This window comes from Calonectris borealis, chromosome 27, assembly GCF_964195595.1.
Source record: "Calonectris borealis chromosome 27, bCalBor7.hap1.2, whole genome shotgun sequence".
Taxonomy (NCBI): domain Eukaryota; kingdom Metazoa; phylum Chordata; class Aves; order Procellariiformes; family Procellariidae; genus Calonectris; species Calonectris borealis.
The window spans coordinates 5,386,845-5,403,947 of record NC_134338.1 but is presented as its reverse complement, the minus strand read 5'-3'; the positions used below and the strand labels follow the sequence as shown (position 1 = coordinate 5,403,947).

The window sequence follows — 17,103 nt, the reverse complement described above, 5'->3', positions numbered from 1 at the left end:
CGGCGCAGGGGACAGAGAGGCAGAGGCGGCGTTGAGTGCCAGGGGCTTTGTTTATCCATCGGAGATGGGGTCTGGCAGCACCGGGTATCCCACGGCGTGGCGGCTCTGGCTCTCCCGGCCCCGCCGCGTCCCCCTCAGGTATCCAGCAGGTCCTGCACCGCTGGGTCGGCCACATCGCGGGGCCGCCGGCCCTTGGCGTCGCGGATGCCGGCCAGCGCCGGGCTGTGCCGCAGGAGCAAGGCGCAGAGCTCCCGGTGGCCTTGTTCAGCCGCCTGCGGGTGACGCATCTGTCATCGCCGGCACGGGCAACGCCGGTGCCGCGGCGGCAAGGGGGGGACGCATCCCGTCCCTGCCACCCACCTTGTGCAGGCTGGTGCGGCCGTCCTCATCGGCGGTGGCCGGGTCGGCGCCGTGGGCCAGCAGGAGCCGGGCCACGGCGAGGTGGCCGCAGTAGCTGGCGCGGTGCAGCGGGGTGGCACCGCCGGGCGTGCGGGCGTCGCAGCGGGCACCCCGCTGCAGCAGCAGCCGGCAGACCCCCAGGTGTCCGTTGCGGCTGGCGTAGTGCTGGGGGGACGGAACGGGACAGGCAGGGGTGTGGGCAGGGGGGTCTGCGTGTCCCCTCCCCGTCCCCCCGTCCCCGCGCCTCCCGTACCAGCGCCGTGTACCCCGCCAGGTCGGGCTGGCTGGGCTCCCCCCGGCGCTCCAGCAGCTGCAGCACCCGGGGCTCGTCCCCGTCCCGCGCCGCCGACCAGATCCCTGCGGGCAGCGGGGGGGCCGCGTCAGGCAGGGAAGGACCCCCCGCCCTGCCTGTACCCCAACCCCTGCCCAGAGCATCCCCCTGCCCTGCCTGTACCCCTGCGCCACCCCAATTTCTGCCTGCACCCCTGCCTGTACCCGCACCCATAGCCCCTACCCCGATCCCTGCCCTGCTCCTGCCTCTGCCTGCACCCCTGCCCACACCCGCACCGTGCCTCCCCCCCCCTCCCCGGACCCCGCTCGAAGTCCATCTCGGGCAGGCTCTGGTGCACGCTGGGCACCGCCACCCGCGACGGGCAGCAGGGACCGGGCGGCGAACGGCGGCCCGCCGCCATGGCCCAGGCCGGGAAGGGCCGAGGGCAACCGGGAGGAGCCGAGCGGCAGCGGGAAGGGCCGAGGGGAGCCGAGGGGAGGCGGGAAGCGCCGAGCGGGGCCGAAGGGAGCCGAACGGCGTCGTTCCCCGAGCGCTAGAGCGCATGCGCGCTGCGCCCTCCCGCAGGGCCTCGCCGCTGCCGCCAGGGGGCGCCCCCACCCCCAGTGCTGAGCGCTGCCTGGGCTGTTCCCCCCCAGCTATGGGGGCCCAGGGCTCACCCCCCCCCCCCAGCTATGGGGGCCCAGGGCTCACCCCCCCCCCCCCCAGCTATGGGGGCCCAGGGCTCACCCCCCCCCCCCCCAGCTATGGGGGCCCAGGGCTCACCCCCCCCCTCCCCAGCTATGGGGGCCCCAGGGCTCACCCCCCCCCCCCCCAGCTATGGGGGCCCAGGGCTCACCCCCCCCCCCCCCAGCTATGGGGGCCCAGGGCTCACCCCCCCCCTCCCCAGCTATGGGGGCCCAGGGCTCACCCCCCCCCCCAGCTATGGGGGCCCAGGGCTCACCCCCCCCCTCCCCAGCTATGGGGGCCCAGGGCTCACCCCCCCCCCAGCTATGGGGGCCCAGGGCTCACCCCCCCCCTCCCCAGCTATGGGGGCCCAGGGCTCACCCCCCCCCCAGCTATGGGGGCCCAGGGCTCACCCCCCCCCTCCCCAGCTATGGGGGCCCAGGGCTCACCCCCCCCCCCAGCTATGGGGGCCCAGGGCTCACCCCCCCCCTCCCCAGCTATGGGGGCCCAGGGCTCACCCCCCCGCCCAGCTATAGGGGCCCAGGGCTCACCCCCCCCTCCCCAGCTATGGGGGCCCAGGGCTCACCCCCCCCCTCCCCAGCTATGGGGGCCCAGGGCTCACCCCCCCCCCAGCTATGGGGGCCCAGGGCTCACCCCCCCCCTCCCCAGCTATGGGGGCCCAGGGCTCACACCCCCCCCCAGCTATGGGGGCCCAGGGCTCACCCCCCCCCTCCCCAGCTATGGGGGCCCAAGGCTCACCCCCCCCCCCAGCTATGGGGGCCCAGGGCTCACCCCCCCCCCCCCCAGCTATGGGGACCCCAGGGCTCACCCCCCCCCAACTATGGGGACCCCAGGGCTCACCCCCCCCAGCTATGGGGGCCCAGGGCTCACCCCCCCCGCCAGCTATGGGGACCCCAGGGCTCACCCCCCCCCAACTATGGGGACCCCAGGGCTCACCCCCCCCAGCTATGAGGGGCCCAGGGCTCACCCCCCCCCAGCTATGGGGGGCCCAGGGCTCACCCCCCCCAGCTATGGGGGGCCCAGGGCTCACCCCCTCCCAGCTATGGGGGAGCCCAGGGCTCACCCCCCCCAGCTATGGGGACCTCAGGGCTCACCCTCCCCATCTATGGGGACCCCAGGGCTCACCCCCCAGCTATGGGGACCCCAGGGCTCACCCCCCCCCCAGCTATGAGGGGCCCAGGGCTCACCCCCCCCCCCAGCTATGAGGGGCCCAGGGCTCACCCCCCCCCCCAGCTATGGGGGAGCCCAGGGCTCACTCCCCCCCCCAGCTATGGGGGAGCCCACGGCTCGCACCCCCCCATGGGGTTTCAGGACCCCCCCAGCCCCGCTTCCCACGCCCCAGGCAGCCCCTGGCCCCGCTCCCAGGCCCCACCACCGGGACCCCGGATGCTGCTTCCGCCTGGCTTCCCGGCAGGGCCTCCCCAGAGGCACCCCCCCCGCGCCCCACACTGACCCCCGGCATCCGGGGGGGGCACAGGCATGGGGCCAGGCCTCAGCAGCTTCAGGCCCCGGGGGGGGTGGCCGGGCCCCCCCAGCCTTGGGAACGGCGCCGCGATGCCCTTTTATAGCCCCGAGCACGGCCTTTTTCCATGAGCTCAGCGGCCGGGGGGGCCCCAGCACCCTCCCCACACCCCCCAGCCAGCACCGGACACGGCCCCCGCGGGCTTCGCTTTTAATATAGTTGTTTTTTTTTTTAACTCCTTTTTATTATTAATATAAAAATACTCACGTATTTACAGCAAATAAATATATTTCAGTAACAAATAAATTACACTGGGAAGGGGTTATACAAAAGGGGCCCAGGCGGGCGGCGTGCAAGGGGGGTGGCAGGCGGGTGGGGGGGTATTTACAGCTGGGGCCAAGGGGGTACGAAGCCCCCCGGGGCTGGAGGGGGGGTTCCCCAGGGGGGCGAGGGGGGTGTTAGAAAAGTTCTCAGGAAGAAAAACCCGATCGGTTCTTAAATCATCCCAAAAAAACATCCTGCGGCTGCTGCCCGGGGCGGGACGTGGTGCCTGGGGGGGGCTCGGTGGTCCCCAAGGCCAGTGGCGGTCCCCAAGGGCAGTCCCTTGCCCGGGACACGGTACCGAAGGCGGATGCGGTGACCAAGAGCAGCTCCGGTGCCCAAGACGGGTGCCGGTGCCCCAAACGTGTGACGTGGTGCCGGTGCCACGGCCCCAAGGCGGGTGCCGGGCTGGCAGTCCCCAAGACGGGTACCGGTACCGGGGTGGCAGTCCCATCCCCAAGATGGGTGCCGGTGCCGAGGTGGCCGTCCCCAAGGCGGGTACCGGTACCGGGGTGGCAGTCCCATCTCCAAGATGGGTGCCGGTGCCGAGGTGGCCGTCCCCAAGGCGGGTGCTGGTGCGGCAGTCCCCGAGATGGGCGCCGGCATCCCCGCAATGGTTGCTGGCGCCCACGCTGCAGCCCCAAGTCGGGTGCTGGTGCCGAGGCGGTGGTCCCCGCGGTGGGTGCTGGCACCGGGGTCCCCGCGGTGGGTGCCAGGCCGGGCCCTGAGGTAGGTACGGCTGCTCGGCGGCGGGGAAGCCGCCTGCCGGCGGCTCAGACCGACGACTCCTCAGGGTTGGAGTCGGGCAGGGGCTGGCGCTGCTGCAGCTTGCGCCGCAGCTCCTCGGCCAGGTCGGCGCAGGGCGGCCGCTCTTCGGCGCCCAGCGCCAGGCGGATGTAGCCGTTGGAGGAGGAACCGCGCAGGGGACCCAGGTGGATGCGGGTGGGCGAGTGGAGGGGCTGCCCGGGGATGGCGTTGGGCGGCGAGGCGGCGCCGGGGGGGCCACCGTTGCGGCAGGCGGCATGACCCGGCACGATTTTGAGCGAGCCGTCCGAGTAGTAGTAGCTGGCCGGGTCCCAGAGCTTCTCGTCCGAGTCGGAGGCGGCGCTGGGCACGAAGCGGGGACTGGGGGGCTCCTTGGGCAGCTCGATGGGGTACACCAGGGTGCTCTCGATGGCTTTGGCGCCTTTGCCCAGCTCCTCCCGCAGCCGCCGCCAAAGCGAGAGCACCACCAGCACCAGCACCAGGCACAGGGCGCCCAGGCACACCGCCACCACCCACACCAGCCCCAGGCTCTCCAGCGGCGCCCGCGTCTCCAGCGGCACCCCGGGGCCGGCCAACACCGCCACCCGGTACACCTCGCCGCCCAACCGGGCGCCCTGCTCCTCCGAGAAGCAGCGGTACGTGCCGCTGTGCTGCGCCCCGGCTCCCGGCACCACCAGAGCTCGCAGACGGGCGTCGTGCAGCACCAGCGCCTGCTCGGCCGCCAGCGCCCGGCCCTCGAAGGTCCACAGCGCCTGGGCCAGGTTGGAGCCCAAACGGCACGTCAGCACCAGGTCGGTGCCCGCCACCACCGTCACGTTTTTGGGGGTGATGGGTCCTGCGGGAGAGGGGCCGAGTCAGGAGGGGAAGCAGGACCACGTCCCCCCCTCTCCCGGCTCCATGCAGCACTGGCGGGGGTCTCACCTTGCTTGGCCACCTGCGGAAGGGTGCAGGCGCGGGTGTCGGAGCTCAGCACGTCCTGGACCAGCTGGGACCTGTGAGAGGAGGCAGCAGAGGTGACGGGGGGACCCCGCGCCACAGCGGGGTGTCCCCCCCTCCCCGGGGAACCCCCTTACCCGTTGAGGCCGTCGGTGCGGACGCAGAGGCTGGCGTTGCGGCTCCAGGCGCAGTAGGGATCCCGGGCGAGGACGCAGTCCGTGCATGACTGGTAGCGGCCGCAGTCGGCCAGGGGCAACTGGGCCACCTGGAAACGGGAGCCGGCGAAGAGCAGCTTCTGCGAGGGCAGGGAGAACGGGTGAGGTGACACAGCGAGGTGACACGGCAAGGTGACACTCCGGGCGCCAGCCCCTTCCCTGTAGCACCGCTCACCTTCCGACCAGCCAGGACCAGGCTCTCCACGGGCTGCGCCGGCTCGAAAACCTGCAGCTCCTCGACCAGATGGACGTGAGTGCCCAGGTTCAGCGCCTTGTGCACCCAGCCGTCACCTGCGGGTCGCAGCGGGCGCTGAGGGACGTCCCCACGCCAGGAGCTCTCCGCGGTCCCCTCCCCGACTTCGTCCCCCACCCCGGCGCGTACCTGTGCCGATGAAGAGCACCTCGTAGACGGTGCCGTCCAGCCCGGGCACTCGGTCTACCACCAGTTGGGTGAAGTTGGCGTCTTTCTTGAGGAGGATCGGGCGCCCGCGGTGGGGCAGGATGGGCTCGTCCATCAGCGGGTGCTTCTTGGCGAAGTTGAGGGTGTTGTCGGGCAGCTCGAGGGAGCTGGCGAAGCCGTTCTGGCGGTGCCAGTCGGTGATGCACTGGGGACGGAGGGCACCGTCAGGCGCGCGATCTGGATTCCGCACCCTCTTCGCCCCTCCTACCCCCGGTGCCGCCACTCACTGCGCCGGGACGGGGGCTCGGCACCTCATCCGAGTACCGGCCCCACTTCTGCGCCTGCTCCCGGTATTCCTTGTAGGGCCCCTCGAACGCCTTCTTCACCTCCAGGATGTGGTACCGGCAAATAGCCGAGACATCCACATCCCCCCTGCAAGGGACAGGGCAGGTTTTTAGGGGGAGCCACCGGTCACGGGGAACCCCGGGGTTGCCGCAACCCCACGCACTCACCAGCGGGCCTGGAAGACCCCGAAAAAGGCGGTGTCCTGCCAATCGGCCCCCGGCAGGGTGAAGACGGCCTGGAGGCGGTTGAAGTGGAGCTGCTGCTCGGGCGCCGAGCACACCAAGCGAGCCTTCAGGAAGGTCGTCCACTTCTTCTGCAGCGTGCGGGCACCGCCGACGTCCCCCTGGGCACCCAGCCGGCATCAAGACAGGGCCACCGCGCTCACCGGCGGAGCAAAGCCATGCCAGGACAGCGTCCCCGGCAAGGGTTGTCCCCTCCCCGTACCTTGCAGACCCGCGCCACGCGGGCCACCACCTGCTCCGCGTAGCAGTCGTACTCCACCGCCCGCTCGCTGAAGAAGAAGTAAACCTTGTCGTCATCCCCGGTGCTGCTGGCTGCGCTCTCCTGCACGTAAGCCGAAGCCACGAAGTGGGGCTCTGCGGAGGAGGGGGGGGGGCGGAAAGGGGAGGGTAACGCCGTGCCGGGGAGGTGGGTGCCTGCGCCGTCCCCCGCCGCGTCCCCCCGACCCTACCGTTCAGCCAGGAGGTGAGATACTCCGTCTTCATGGAGTAGTGGGGGCCCAGGTTGCGGAGGATGACGGGCTCCGTGCCCAGGAAGTTGTTGAAGGTGGCCGAGTACAGCTCCCCGTCTGCGAGGCAAGGGTTTAGGGAGGGGGACTGGGGGGGTGCGGTGGGCATCCCCCTGACCCCAGCGGGTGCCTGGCAGTGCCACCTACCCACGATGAGGCCGGTGTGTCCCTTAGTGGGGTCATACGGACACTTCCCCTTGCCGTCCTCAAAAGCCACCTGGTCCAGGGTGAAGCCCGACAGTTCCTGCGGGGCACAGGAGTGGGTGGGGGTCCCAGTCCCCTCCCCGGTTCATGTCCCCCTGCTCCCAGACCAGCCCCACGCACAGGGACACCCCCCAGATGACCCTCCTGGGGACAGGGACACCCCTGGATGACCCTCCTGGGGACAGGGACACCCCTGGACCACCCTCCTGGGTACAGGGACAGCCCTGAACCACCCTCCTGGGGACAGGGACACCCCTGGACCACCCTCCTGGGCTCGGGGACGCCCCCCAGATGACCCTTCTGGGGACAGGGACACCCCTGGACCACCCTCCTGGGTACAGGGACACCCTGCAGATGACCCTTCAGAGATAGGGACAGCCCTGGATGACCCATTATGGGGACAGGGACACCCCTAAATGATGCTCTCAAGGACAGGGACACCCCTGGACAACTCTCCTGGGCACAGGGACGCTCCCCAATGACCCCCCTGGGCACAGGGACACCCCTGAATGACACCCCTAGAACAGGGACACCCCTAGACCACCCTCCTGGTCACAGGGACACCCCTGGATGATGCTCCTGGGGACAGGGACACCCCTGGACCACCCTCCTGGACACAGGGACACCCCCCAGATGACCCTCCTGGACTCAGGGACACCCCTGGATGATGCTCCTGCGGACAGGGACACCCCTGGACAACCCTCCTGGACACAGGGACGCTCCCCAATGACCCCCCTGGGCACAGAGGCACCCCTGGATGACACCCCTAGGGTCAGGGACACCCCTAGATGATGCTCTTGAGGCCGGGGGGGGGCTGCCTTGGCCCAGGGGCAGGGGGGAACCCGAGGGCTGACAGGTTTTGGGGGGCCCGCTCGGGGGCCGCACTCACGATGTAGGTGCACTTGGGCTGGAAGGCGTAGGTGCCGCAGGCGTAGAGGTGGGAGCTGTTGTAGCTCTGCAGGAAGCGCACGTAGTTGAAACAGTCGGTCTGGGGGGGGGGGGAGGAGCGGAGAACAGCCGGTGAAGTGGGTGGCGGTGGGTGGGGGGCACACCGGGGTGCCCTGTAACCCCCCCCGCCGCAGCCACGGCACCCGTGCCCCCCACCTGGTTGTTCTTGCCCTTCTGGATGCACTCGGCTTTCTTGTCCACGGGGGCTTCCCAGGAGATCTGGGGACAGAAAAAGGGTCAGCGGGTTGGAAACACAGCCCCCCCCCAAAATATCCCCCCCCTCTGGGGGTCCCCCGGGACCTCACCGCCGCCTTGAGCTCCACGGTGCCGGTGGCCAGGGCGAAGACGGCCTCACGGGCGCCCACGTAGAGCAGCGCCTCGGCCTCGTCCAGCGTCAGTGTCAGGTAGTGCGAGACCCCCCCCTGCGAGAAGCGCTTGGCCGCGTCCTTCAGCTCTGGGGGTTTTGGGGGGGACATGGGGACATCAGGGTGAGGCCACCGCCAGGCCCGCGGCCGCCCCCTCCCCGGGTGGGCACCGCTGGCACCCCCAGGGCACTCACAGCACCCCCCCCCCGCCCCACCCAACCGCCGGAAGCCCCCCGGCCCCGGCGCCGCACAAAGGGCTCTTTGTCACCGGAGCAGGCGCTGGCGGCGCCGGGCGAACACAGCGGCCTTTGGCGAGACCCCGCGCCCCCCTGCCCGCCCCCAGGCCCCGCAGAAAGGCCCCATTGACAGGGGAGGCGCCAGGGCCCCCGGGCTGGGACGGGGACGCGGGCTGGCACGGCATGGGGACAGCACAGGGACGGCATGGGGACACGGCGCACTGGCATGGCAAAGGGATGGGGGTCTCGGGCGTGGGAATGGCACAGGGACAGGGGGCATGGCACGGGGATGGTGGCAGGGCAAAGGGACAGGAGTCTCGGGTGTGGGGACAGCACAGGGACAAGGGGCATGGCACAGGGACGGTGGCACAGCAAAGGAATAGGGGTCTTGGGTGTGGGGACAATACAGGGATGGGGACACAGCATGAGGACAGTGGCACGGCAAAGGGATAGGGGTCTCGGGTGTGGGCACAGCACAGGGACAGGGGACATGGCATAGGGACAGTGGCACAGCAAAGGGACAGGGGTCTCAGGTGTGGGCATGGCACAGGGACAGGGGACATGGCATGGGAACAGTGGCATGGCAAAGGGATGGGGGTCTCAGGCATGGGGATGGCACAGGGACAGGGGCACAGCATGGGGACAGTGGCTCAGCAAAGGGACAAGGGTCTTGGGCATGGGCACGGCTCAGGGACAGAGGGCACAGCATGGGGACAGTGGCACAGCAAAGGGACAAGGGTCTCGGGCGTGGGCACAGCTCAAGGGACACAGCATGGGGACTCTGGCATGGTGCAGGGACAGAGGACATGGGGCACTGCCACCACACAGGGACAGGGGAATGGGGCAAGGGATGGGGACACGGCATGGCAAAGGGACAGGGACACCGGTGCTGGCACGGCACAGGGATAGGGACACAGCGCACAGGACAGATGGGGACACTGTGCTGGCACAGGACAGGGACAGGGGGACAGAGAGTGCTGGCACGGCAAAGGGATGGCATCTCGGGGTGCTGGCATGACAGAGGGGTGGGGACAGGGGACATGGCAGAGGGATGGGGACAGGGGGCAATGGCAGGGCACGGGGCCAGGGGACATGGCAGAGGGATGGGGACAGGGGGCAATGGCAGGGCACGGGGCCAGGGGACATGGCACAGGGCTGGGGCCAGGGGTGATGGCAGGGCACGGGGACAGGGGACATGGCACAGGGCTGGGGCCAGGGGTGATGGCAGGGCACGGGGACAGGGGACATGGCACAGGGCTGGGGCCAGGGGTGATGGCAGGGCACGGGGACAGGGGACAGCGTCCTTGCATGTCCCCCCTCTGCTCTCACAGACCCCCAGTTTTGGGGCCACCAACCCAGGGGGTCCCCGCGGTGCTGACAAGCTCGGCAGGGCAGGGACAGAAGCTGCCCGAGATGGGGACAACTACCGGTGTCACCCCGGTGTCGGCGAGGGATGGGATCGATGGGCCCACCTGCTGTGCCTCAGTTTCCCCAACCTGCCCCCCTCTCCCTGGGGACCCGCGGGGAGGGGGGACACACCGTACTCACCCGCGTAGGGGACAGTTTTTCGGGGCACGGCGCTCCACAAGGACCCCGGGGTGGTGGCAGCGGTGGCAGCGGTGGCGAGGGCCAGCAGCGAGGCGAGGGCCAGCAGGCGGCGGGGGGCCATGGTGCCGGGGAGGGGGGGGGACACACGGCCTGGGGGGGTGGGGGGGGGCGGACACGCCCGGCCCCCGTTAGGGTTACGGGGCATCGACACCGGCTGAGACGGCGTCACGCGGGCAGCGCGGGGACAAGGCGGGCATTGAGGGCCGCGCGTCACGAGGCCGGGGGCACCCCACGCAGTGGGGGGGGGGGGTGGTGACACACACACGTGGGTCCCCGACTTGCTGCCCCCCCACTATGGTCCCTCCTCCAGCCGTGACGAGTCACGGAGGGGGGGGTCACGGAGAAGGAAACGGGCCCTTCCGCTTCCCACCCCACCCGGGCGGCCCCACCTCACCCGTGTCCTGCCCCAGGACCCCCCGGCACTGCCCGGTGTCCCGGGGGGGTGCCCCCTGACTGTGTCCCCCCCACCCCGAGGCTGGGCAGGATGCGGCCGGGCGAGCGGGCGGCCGGGAATTGTTCTGCCCTGCCCGGCGGGAAGCAGGAAGCCGGGGGGGTCCGGGGGGGCCCCGCGCCGGCTGGGGAAGGATTTCCGGGAGGGTGGGGGACCGGGAACAGGCCTGGGAATGGGGGATACCCCGGCCGGGCCGCCCGCGGCGGGTAGGGGGGCTGCAGGCGGGGGGCTGCCAGAGCCGCGGGCATGGCCGGGGTGCCACGGGCACAGTCGGTGCCATGGTCATGGCCAGGGTGCCATGGGCACAGCTGCAGTGCTATGGGCACAGCCAGGCGCTACAGGCATGGCCAGGGCATGGTCAGGGTGCCATGGTCATGGTGAGGGTGCCATGGGCATGGCCATGGTGCCATGGGCATGGCCGGGGTGCCATGGGCAAAGCCAGAGTGCTACAGGCATGGCCAGGGTGCCACAGGCACGGCCAGGATGCCATGGTCATGGTGAGGGTGCCATAAGCACAGTCAGGGTGCCATGGGCATGATCAGGGTGCCACGGGCAAAGCTGGGGTGCTACAGGCATGGCCAGGGTGCCATGGGCACGGTCAGGGTGCCACGGTCACGGAGAGTGTGCCATGGGCACGGTCAGGGTGCCATGGGCACAGGTGGGGTGCCACGGTCATGGCCAGGGTGCCATGGGCATGGTCAGGGTGCCATGGGCACGGCCCTGGGGACAAAAGCAGGGCCAGGGTGCCACAGGCCATGGCCAGAGTGTCGCAGGCATGGCCGGGATGCCACAGTCATGGCTGGGGTGCCGTGGGCACGGTCAGGGTGCCACGGTCATGGCGAGGGTGCCGTGGGTATGGCTGGGGTGCCAAACGCAGGGACAGGCACTGTCAGGGTGCCACGGGCATGGCCGGGGTGCCACGGGCAGAACGGGGTCCCCAGGGTTCCCAGTTTTGGTGCTGGACGCCCAGGGATCCCGCAGGGGGACCGGGGTGCCACGGCCCCCCAGCAGTGCCATCCCGGGTGGGGTCACGACGACGGTGCCATCGCGGGTGGGGTCCCCACGGGGGTGCCACGGCCCCGTGGCGGTGCCATCCCCGGCGGGGCCCCACGGCGATGCGCGGCCGCGGGACGAGCCCACCCGGCACCCGCGGGTGGGGGCACCTCCCCGCTGCCCCGCGCGTGGGGGCCGGCACCGGCGGCAACGGCTGCCTGTACCGCCGGGGGCGGGGGGGCCGGTGCACCGACGGATCGGGGCGGGGGGGGTCCCGTTACCGGAGGGGGGTCCGGCCCCTACAGCGTTGGGGGGGGGGCGATGCCGCCGGGGGTGCCGGTCCCGATCCCCGGTACCGGGAGGAACAAAGCGCCTCCCCCTCCTCCCCCCGCCCCCGCGGCTCCGCCACAACAATACCGGGGCGGGGCGGGGGGGGCCGGGCCGGGCCCGGCGGGGCGGGGGGGGGCCCGCACTCACCTCGGGGCGCGGCGGCGGCGGCGCGGGGCGGGCGGCCCGGCCGGGGCGGCGGGAGGCGGCGGCGGCGGCGGGTCGGGGCGGCGGTGGGTGCGCGCCGCGCGGCTCCGCTCGGCCCCGCCCCGCCCTGACGTCACGGCCGCCCCGCGGGGAGGGGGCTCGGCTCGGCTCGGCCCGGCTCGGCTCGGCCCAGCTCAGCTGGCCTGGCTTGGCTCAGCTAGGCTCAGCTCAGCACGGTTCGGCTCGTCCCGGTTTAGCTCAGCCCGGTTCGGCTCACCTTAACCAGGCTTGGCTCAGCCTGGTTTGGCTCGGCCCAATTCAGCTCAGCCCAGCTTAGCCCAACCAGGCTTGGCTCAATTTGGTTCGGCCCAGCCCAGTTCGGCTCAGTCCATCTCAACCAGGTTCAGCTCAGCCCAGCTTGGCTCAGCCAGGTGTGGCTCAGCCCAGTTCGGCTCGGATCAGCCCGGTTTGGCCTGGCTCAGCCCAGTTTGGCCCAGTCTGATTCAGCGTAGCTTGGCCAGGCTCAGCTCAATTCCATTCAACCCAGCCCACCTTGGCTTGGCTCAACCCAGCCCAGCCCAGCCCCGCCTGGGCTCAGCCTAGTGGGGGCAGGAACCCCAGCACCCTTTTGGGGTGCCAATGGCCACCAACGCTGGCCACCCCAACGCACCCACAGGCGCAGGAGAAGCTGTGGGTGTTTATTGGGTAGGGGGTGCCCTGGGGGCACCCAAGGGTGCCTGAGGCACCCCAGGAACAGGGGGTGGGGACGGGGACCCCCCCGCCCTACTCCAGCATCTCCTGCCACTTGACGTAGAGGAGGGTGGCCAGGCCCTTCAGCTGGGTGCGGAAGAGGAGCCGGGCGCCCTCGCGCAGCCCCCTCCCAAATTGCAGGTCCAGCTGGGCGCAGAGCCGCTTCAGGTGGCCCTGTGGGGACAGGCGGGGGGGTCAGGGACACCGTGGACCCCCCCCAGGTACCCCCCAGGGCCGGGTGCTCACCCGCTGCTCGGCCGAGGGGTGCTCGGTGCCCACCACGTTGCTGGCGAGGAGGAGGAGGCTGTAGCTCAGGTAGCAAGCCTGCGGGCGGGAGCGGGCACGGGGGCTCACCGAAAGGGGCGCAGGGCACATTGGGGGGTGCCCCACAGCACCCATTTCCCAGCAAGGGGAGCACCCACCTCCTGGTCAGCGTCCTCCGGCTCCTCCACGCCCCCGGCGAGCACCAGGCGTCGCAGGGTGTCCGGCTGCACCAGCACCAGCAGCCGGCCCAGCGCCTGCAGCTGCGGGGAGAGCGGGTGTCAGGGTGTTTGCACCCCGTGACGGAGCCCGCCGTGGGTGCCGGAGCCCTGGCGCGGTCCCACCTCGGTGCACCCACCTCTGCGTGCGCCCCGGCGGGTGGCACGGTGCCTGGCGGCTTTCTCAGCAGCTGGGCCATGGCATGAAGGCTCAGGTGCCGGCGAAGCTCCCTGGGGAGAGGGGGAAGAGCGTGAGGGAGGGTCCGGTGCGTGCCCACGCGCCCGTCCCCGCCTCTGTGCCCATCACTGTGCCAAGCTGGGACATCCACACAGCGCCGGCGTGGCCCCGGTGCCCTCCGGATGCCCGTGGTGAGGGGCGGTAGTGCCGGCAGCCGGATCCTGCCCGCTTTTGTGCCTGCGCAACCAGCTGGAATAAAGGAATTAGAAGCAGACGCATCCCAGCCTGCCCGGCCCTGGCACGGTGCTGCGGGGCTGTGCCAGCTCCCGCCGGGCTCCCCGTCACCGATCTGCGGGGCGCGGGTGGCATGGGACGCCTGGCAAGCCATCGCTGCCAGCTCTGCCTGGAATCCCACCCGGCTGCGGCGCGGCGGGCCGGGACGTACCTGTCCCTGCTCGTGAGGTCCGGCAGCAGCCGCACGAGGGCAACCAGGTTGTGGTGGTGCCGAGAAAGCTGGCAGAGGGACAGGCAGAGGGCAGGCAGCTGGGGAGAGAGGGAGGCGCTGGGGCGCGGGCAGGGCGGGCAGAGGCCGCGGGGAGGGGTGCGGAGGGTGGGCAGGGGGCGAGGGGGATCCTGGGTACCTGCTCCTGCCAGTCCCGGATGCCCTCCAGCAGGCAGCGCAGGAGGTGCTGCAGTTCGGGCAGGGGCTGGCAGCGCAGCGCCCGGTCGAGGCCGAGGAAGGAGAGGAGGGTGACGAGCGCCAGGCGGGCACCGTCGGCGTAACGGCACGGCTGGGTGACCACGCACAGCGCCAGGAACTGGAAGGGAAAGGCGGCGTGTCACCGAGGAGCCCCCAAAAACCGCCGTGGCGATGTCCCCGCCGGGGCAGGGACAGGCTGGCACGGCCAGCGGCAGCCCCAACGGGCACCCCTCCAGGAGCTGGCATCAGTGCCGCCCACCCAATTAGCAGGGCAGAGATAACGAAGGCGCAGCATCATGGGTGTGGGCAGCGGACTCCCACCTTGCAGATGTCACCGAGCTGCGTCACCAGGGCCAGCGTGCTGGTGGCATCGGGGCTCGCCTGTCTGGGGGAGCAGGACGGATCCGGGCTCCTGGAAGGAGCAGAAGGGGGTGGCGGGGGGCTGGCAGGGTGGGCAGCACCCTCCTGCCCGCCACGCCGGGGCTCACCTCCTGTCCGCGGGGCACAGCTCGGGGGGCAGCAGGCACCGGTGGCGCAGGGGGCTCAGGTCAGCGCCGAGGCGGGTGAAAGCCTGGCTGATCTCCTGCACCGTGGGGCACCAGGGCTCGCCTGCGGGCAGGGGGACGGTGAGGGCGGGCAGGGGCCGTGCTGGCAGGGTTTGGGGGGCACCCAGGCGAGGCAGCCCCGCGCCCGCCCCGCGCTCACCCCCAGCGCTCAGCCAGATCTCCCACAGCGCCTGGGAAGCGTTGGTCGTGTCCGGGCAGAGGGTCATTAGCTGCCAATAAAAAAAAAAGAAGGGGTGACGGGGTTGGCACCGCAGGAGGAGGGGACACCCTCCTGTGACGGTGGCTTACCTGGAAGAGCCAGCGTAGGACGGGCAGCGGGCAGGTGGGCACGCAGCGGTAGAGCAGGCTGAGGCCCCCGTCGCGGACGAAAGCTGCCTGGCAGGCAGGCGAGTTGCTGGGGCAGAGACGGGGTGGGTAAACGGGGCTCTGCCTGCGTCCCCTGTCCCCCCGCCGTCACCCCGATATGTCCTGCCCGCCCCGTGCCCGGTGCTCACCGGAGGAAGAACGCCTCCAACGCGCTCTGGGGCTCCAGCCCGCGGGTGTCCAGGGTGGGCGCCGGCGCCGGGCGGGCGCAGAAGACGGATTCCCCGGGGTGGACGGTGGGGATGAATCTGGGTTTCACGCTGAAGCGGGCCAGGAAATCCCTGCGGGCGGGAGGGAGGCGTCGGGCGGGGAGCGGGCACCGCGCGGACCCCCCTAGCCCCCCCAGGCACGGCTGGCAGGGGTACCTCTGCTCCTCGAGCAGCTGGGTGTCCTCGTCCGGGGACTCCCAGGGACTGGCGTCATCCACCTGCACCCATGCCAGGCTGGCCTCCAGCATGGCTGCCTGGCTCTGCTCCCTGGCACGGGGGCGGTTAGGGCAGGGTGAGGGCACCCCGGGGTGCCCAGCACAGCCCCTGTGCCCACTCCCGTGCCCAGGGAGTGCCAGCCTTACCTCTTCTCCCGGACCAGTGATTCCAGGCTGTTGGCAAGTGGATCCGGCCGCCGGCACGCAACCTGGGCAATAAAGCAAGGGAACGGTGACGTTTCAGCAGGTAGCACAATACCCGGCGGGCACCAGGCTGTCCCCAGGGGACCCCCCGATGCCCGGGCACCCACACTTGGGCAGGGACCTACCTGCCGGTGGTCCGCAGGGCTCGGGGGCTCGTCCCCCGCCAGCAGCATGTCCTTCAGTGGGATCAAGTCATCTTCCTCGCTGTCTGTGGGGGACACCGTGCCCGGCGGGTGCCCCCCAAAGCTCCTGCCTGCCTGCTGCGGCACCATCCCAGCTGCAGTGCGCTGCCCTTGGTTGGCGTCACCCCCCAGGGACGCGGCAGCCACCTCCGGCAGCACCGGGATGTGCCCGGAACTGTCCAGTGCTGCCTGGCATGGCGGGGAGCTCCGGCTGGCCACATCCCGCCGGTTGGCATGGGGCTGAGTGGGGCCATGAGGCTGCCGCCCTCTGCTCACCCGTTTCCTGGTGCCAGGGGACGACTTGGGGCGCCGGGGGCCTGTGGGGACAGCACAGGGGTTACCACAGACCCTCTTGGGGCACGGGGAGGGCTCTGAGGACAACACAGGGGTGACCAGGGCCCTCCTTGGGGTGCCAGGGGACTGTGGGGACAACACAGGGATGACCACGGGCCCCCTTGGGGCACAGGGAGGGCTCTGGGGACAACGTGTGGGTGACCGGGGGCCCCCTTGGGGCACAGGGGACTGTGGGGACAATGTGGGGGTAACCAACGGGTTCCTTGGGGCATGGGGAGGGCCGTGGGGACAACACAGGGGTGACCAGGGGCCCCCTTGGGGTGCCAGGGGACTGTGGGAACAACATGGGGATGACCGGGGGGTTCCTTGGGGCATGGGGAGGGCCATGGGGACAATGTGGGGGTGACAGGGGTCCCCCTTGGGGCACAGGGAGGGCTGTGCAGACAATACGGGGGTGACCAGGGAGTTCCCTTGGACATGGGGAGGACTGTGGGGACAATGTAGGAGTGACCGGGGTCCCCCTTGGGGCACAGGGAGGGCCGTGGGGACAACGTGGGGGTGACGGGGGTCCCCCTTGGGGCACAGGGAGGGCTGTGGGGACAATGCGGGGGTGACTGGGGTCTGACAGGGGTCCCCCTTGGGGCACTGTGGGCCAACGGGAGGGTCACAGCTCCCCTCACACCCATCCCCAGGGCAGGGCTGCGCTCACCTCGTGCCCCGCCGGCGCCCCGTGGGTGGTGGGAGGCCCGGGGAGGGGTGTCGGTGGGCGGGGGGACGGGGGGCCAGGGCTCCAGCAGGCCAGGGGGCGGTGGGGCGACGGGGCGGCCCACCCGGAGGTTCTTGAGGGCGCGGAGCTGCTGGTAGCGCTGGAGGCCGGCCTGGAAGCCGTAGCTGAAGAGCCCCGAGCGGGGTACGCGGGCGGAGGAGAGGGGGATCTGGTACCAGCGCAGCCCCTCGGGGTGGGGGGCCATGGCGGGGGCCCGGCCCAGGCCCCTCAGGGGAGACCTCCAAATGGCGGCCAAGACGTTGCCATGGGGACGGGGGCGGGGCTGTGAGAAAAAGGCGGGGCTTACGCTAGGGAGAGCCAATAAGAGGCAGGCGGGCCGGGAGGTGACCC

The 17,103-nt window shown here is 71.3% G+C and overlaps 3 protein-coding genes across 4 annotated transcripts; all 3 read right to left on the bottom strand.

Moving 5' to 3' along the window:
* Positions 1 to 31: 31 nt before the first annotated feature.
* Positions 32 to 1,176, bottom strand: ANKRD39 (ankyrin repeat domain 39). 2 transcript variants are annotated; one of them, XM_075174796.1, is made up of 4 exons: positions 992 to 1,176; positions 653 to 756; positions 361 to 564; positions 32 to 272 (listed from the first exon to the last, which is right to left on the bottom strand). In XM_075174796.1, the coding sequence occupies exons 1-4, from the start codon at positions 1,089 to 1,091 to the stop codon at positions 135 to 137; spliced, it is 546 nt and encodes a 181-aa protein (XP_075030897.1). In that variant the 5' UTR covers positions 1,092 to 1,176; the 3' UTR covers positions 32 to 134. The 2 variants fall into 2 exon arrangements, with proteins under 2 accessions (XP_075030897.1, XP_075030896.1); XM_075174795.1 differs by lacking the exon at positions 992 to 1,176 and having other exon boundaries at positions 361 to 976.
* Positions 1,177 to 2,956: 1,780 nt separating this feature from the next.
* On the bottom strand, positions 2,957 to 9,989 carry SEMA4C (semaphorin 4C). The gene is made up of 14 exons (XM_075174790.1): positions 9,869 to 9,989; positions 8,025 to 8,173; positions 7,876 to 7,938; positions 7,661 to 7,759; positions 6,715 to 6,811; positions 6,511 to 6,627; positions 6,264 to 6,415; positions 5,987 to 6,162; positions 5,762 to 5,906; positions 5,457 to 5,679; positions 5,250 to 5,365; positions 4,997 to 5,154; positions 4,845 to 4,915; positions 2,957 to 4,758 (listed from the first exon to the last, which is right to left on the bottom strand). Exons 1-14 carry the CDS (start codon positions 9,987 to 9,989, stop codon positions 3,932 to 3,934), a joined length of 2,514 nt encoding a protein of 837 aa, XP_075030891.1. The 3' UTR covers positions 2,957 to 3,931.
* Positions 9,990 to 12,629: 2,640 nt separating this feature from the next.
* On the bottom strand, positions 12,630 to 16,957 carry FAM178B (family with sequence similarity 178 member B). Its single transcript, XM_075174871.1, has 15 exons — positions 16,696 to 16,957; positions 15,636 to 16,009; positions 15,454 to 15,515; positions 15,248 to 15,358; positions 15,014 to 15,163; positions 14,808 to 14,913; positions 14,659 to 14,728; positions 14,442 to 14,562; positions 14,275 to 14,365; positions 13,895 to 14,071; positions 13,699 to 13,796; positions 13,216 to 13,306; positions 13,019 to 13,120; positions 12,843 to 12,920; positions 12,630 to 12,770 (listed from the first exon to the last, which is right to left on the bottom strand). Exons 1-15 carry the CDS (start codon positions 16,955 to 16,957, stop codon positions 12,630 to 12,632), a joined length of 2,034 nt encoding a protein of 677 aa, XP_075030972.1.
* Between the last annotated feature and the right edge of the window lie 146 nt (positions 16,958 to 17,103).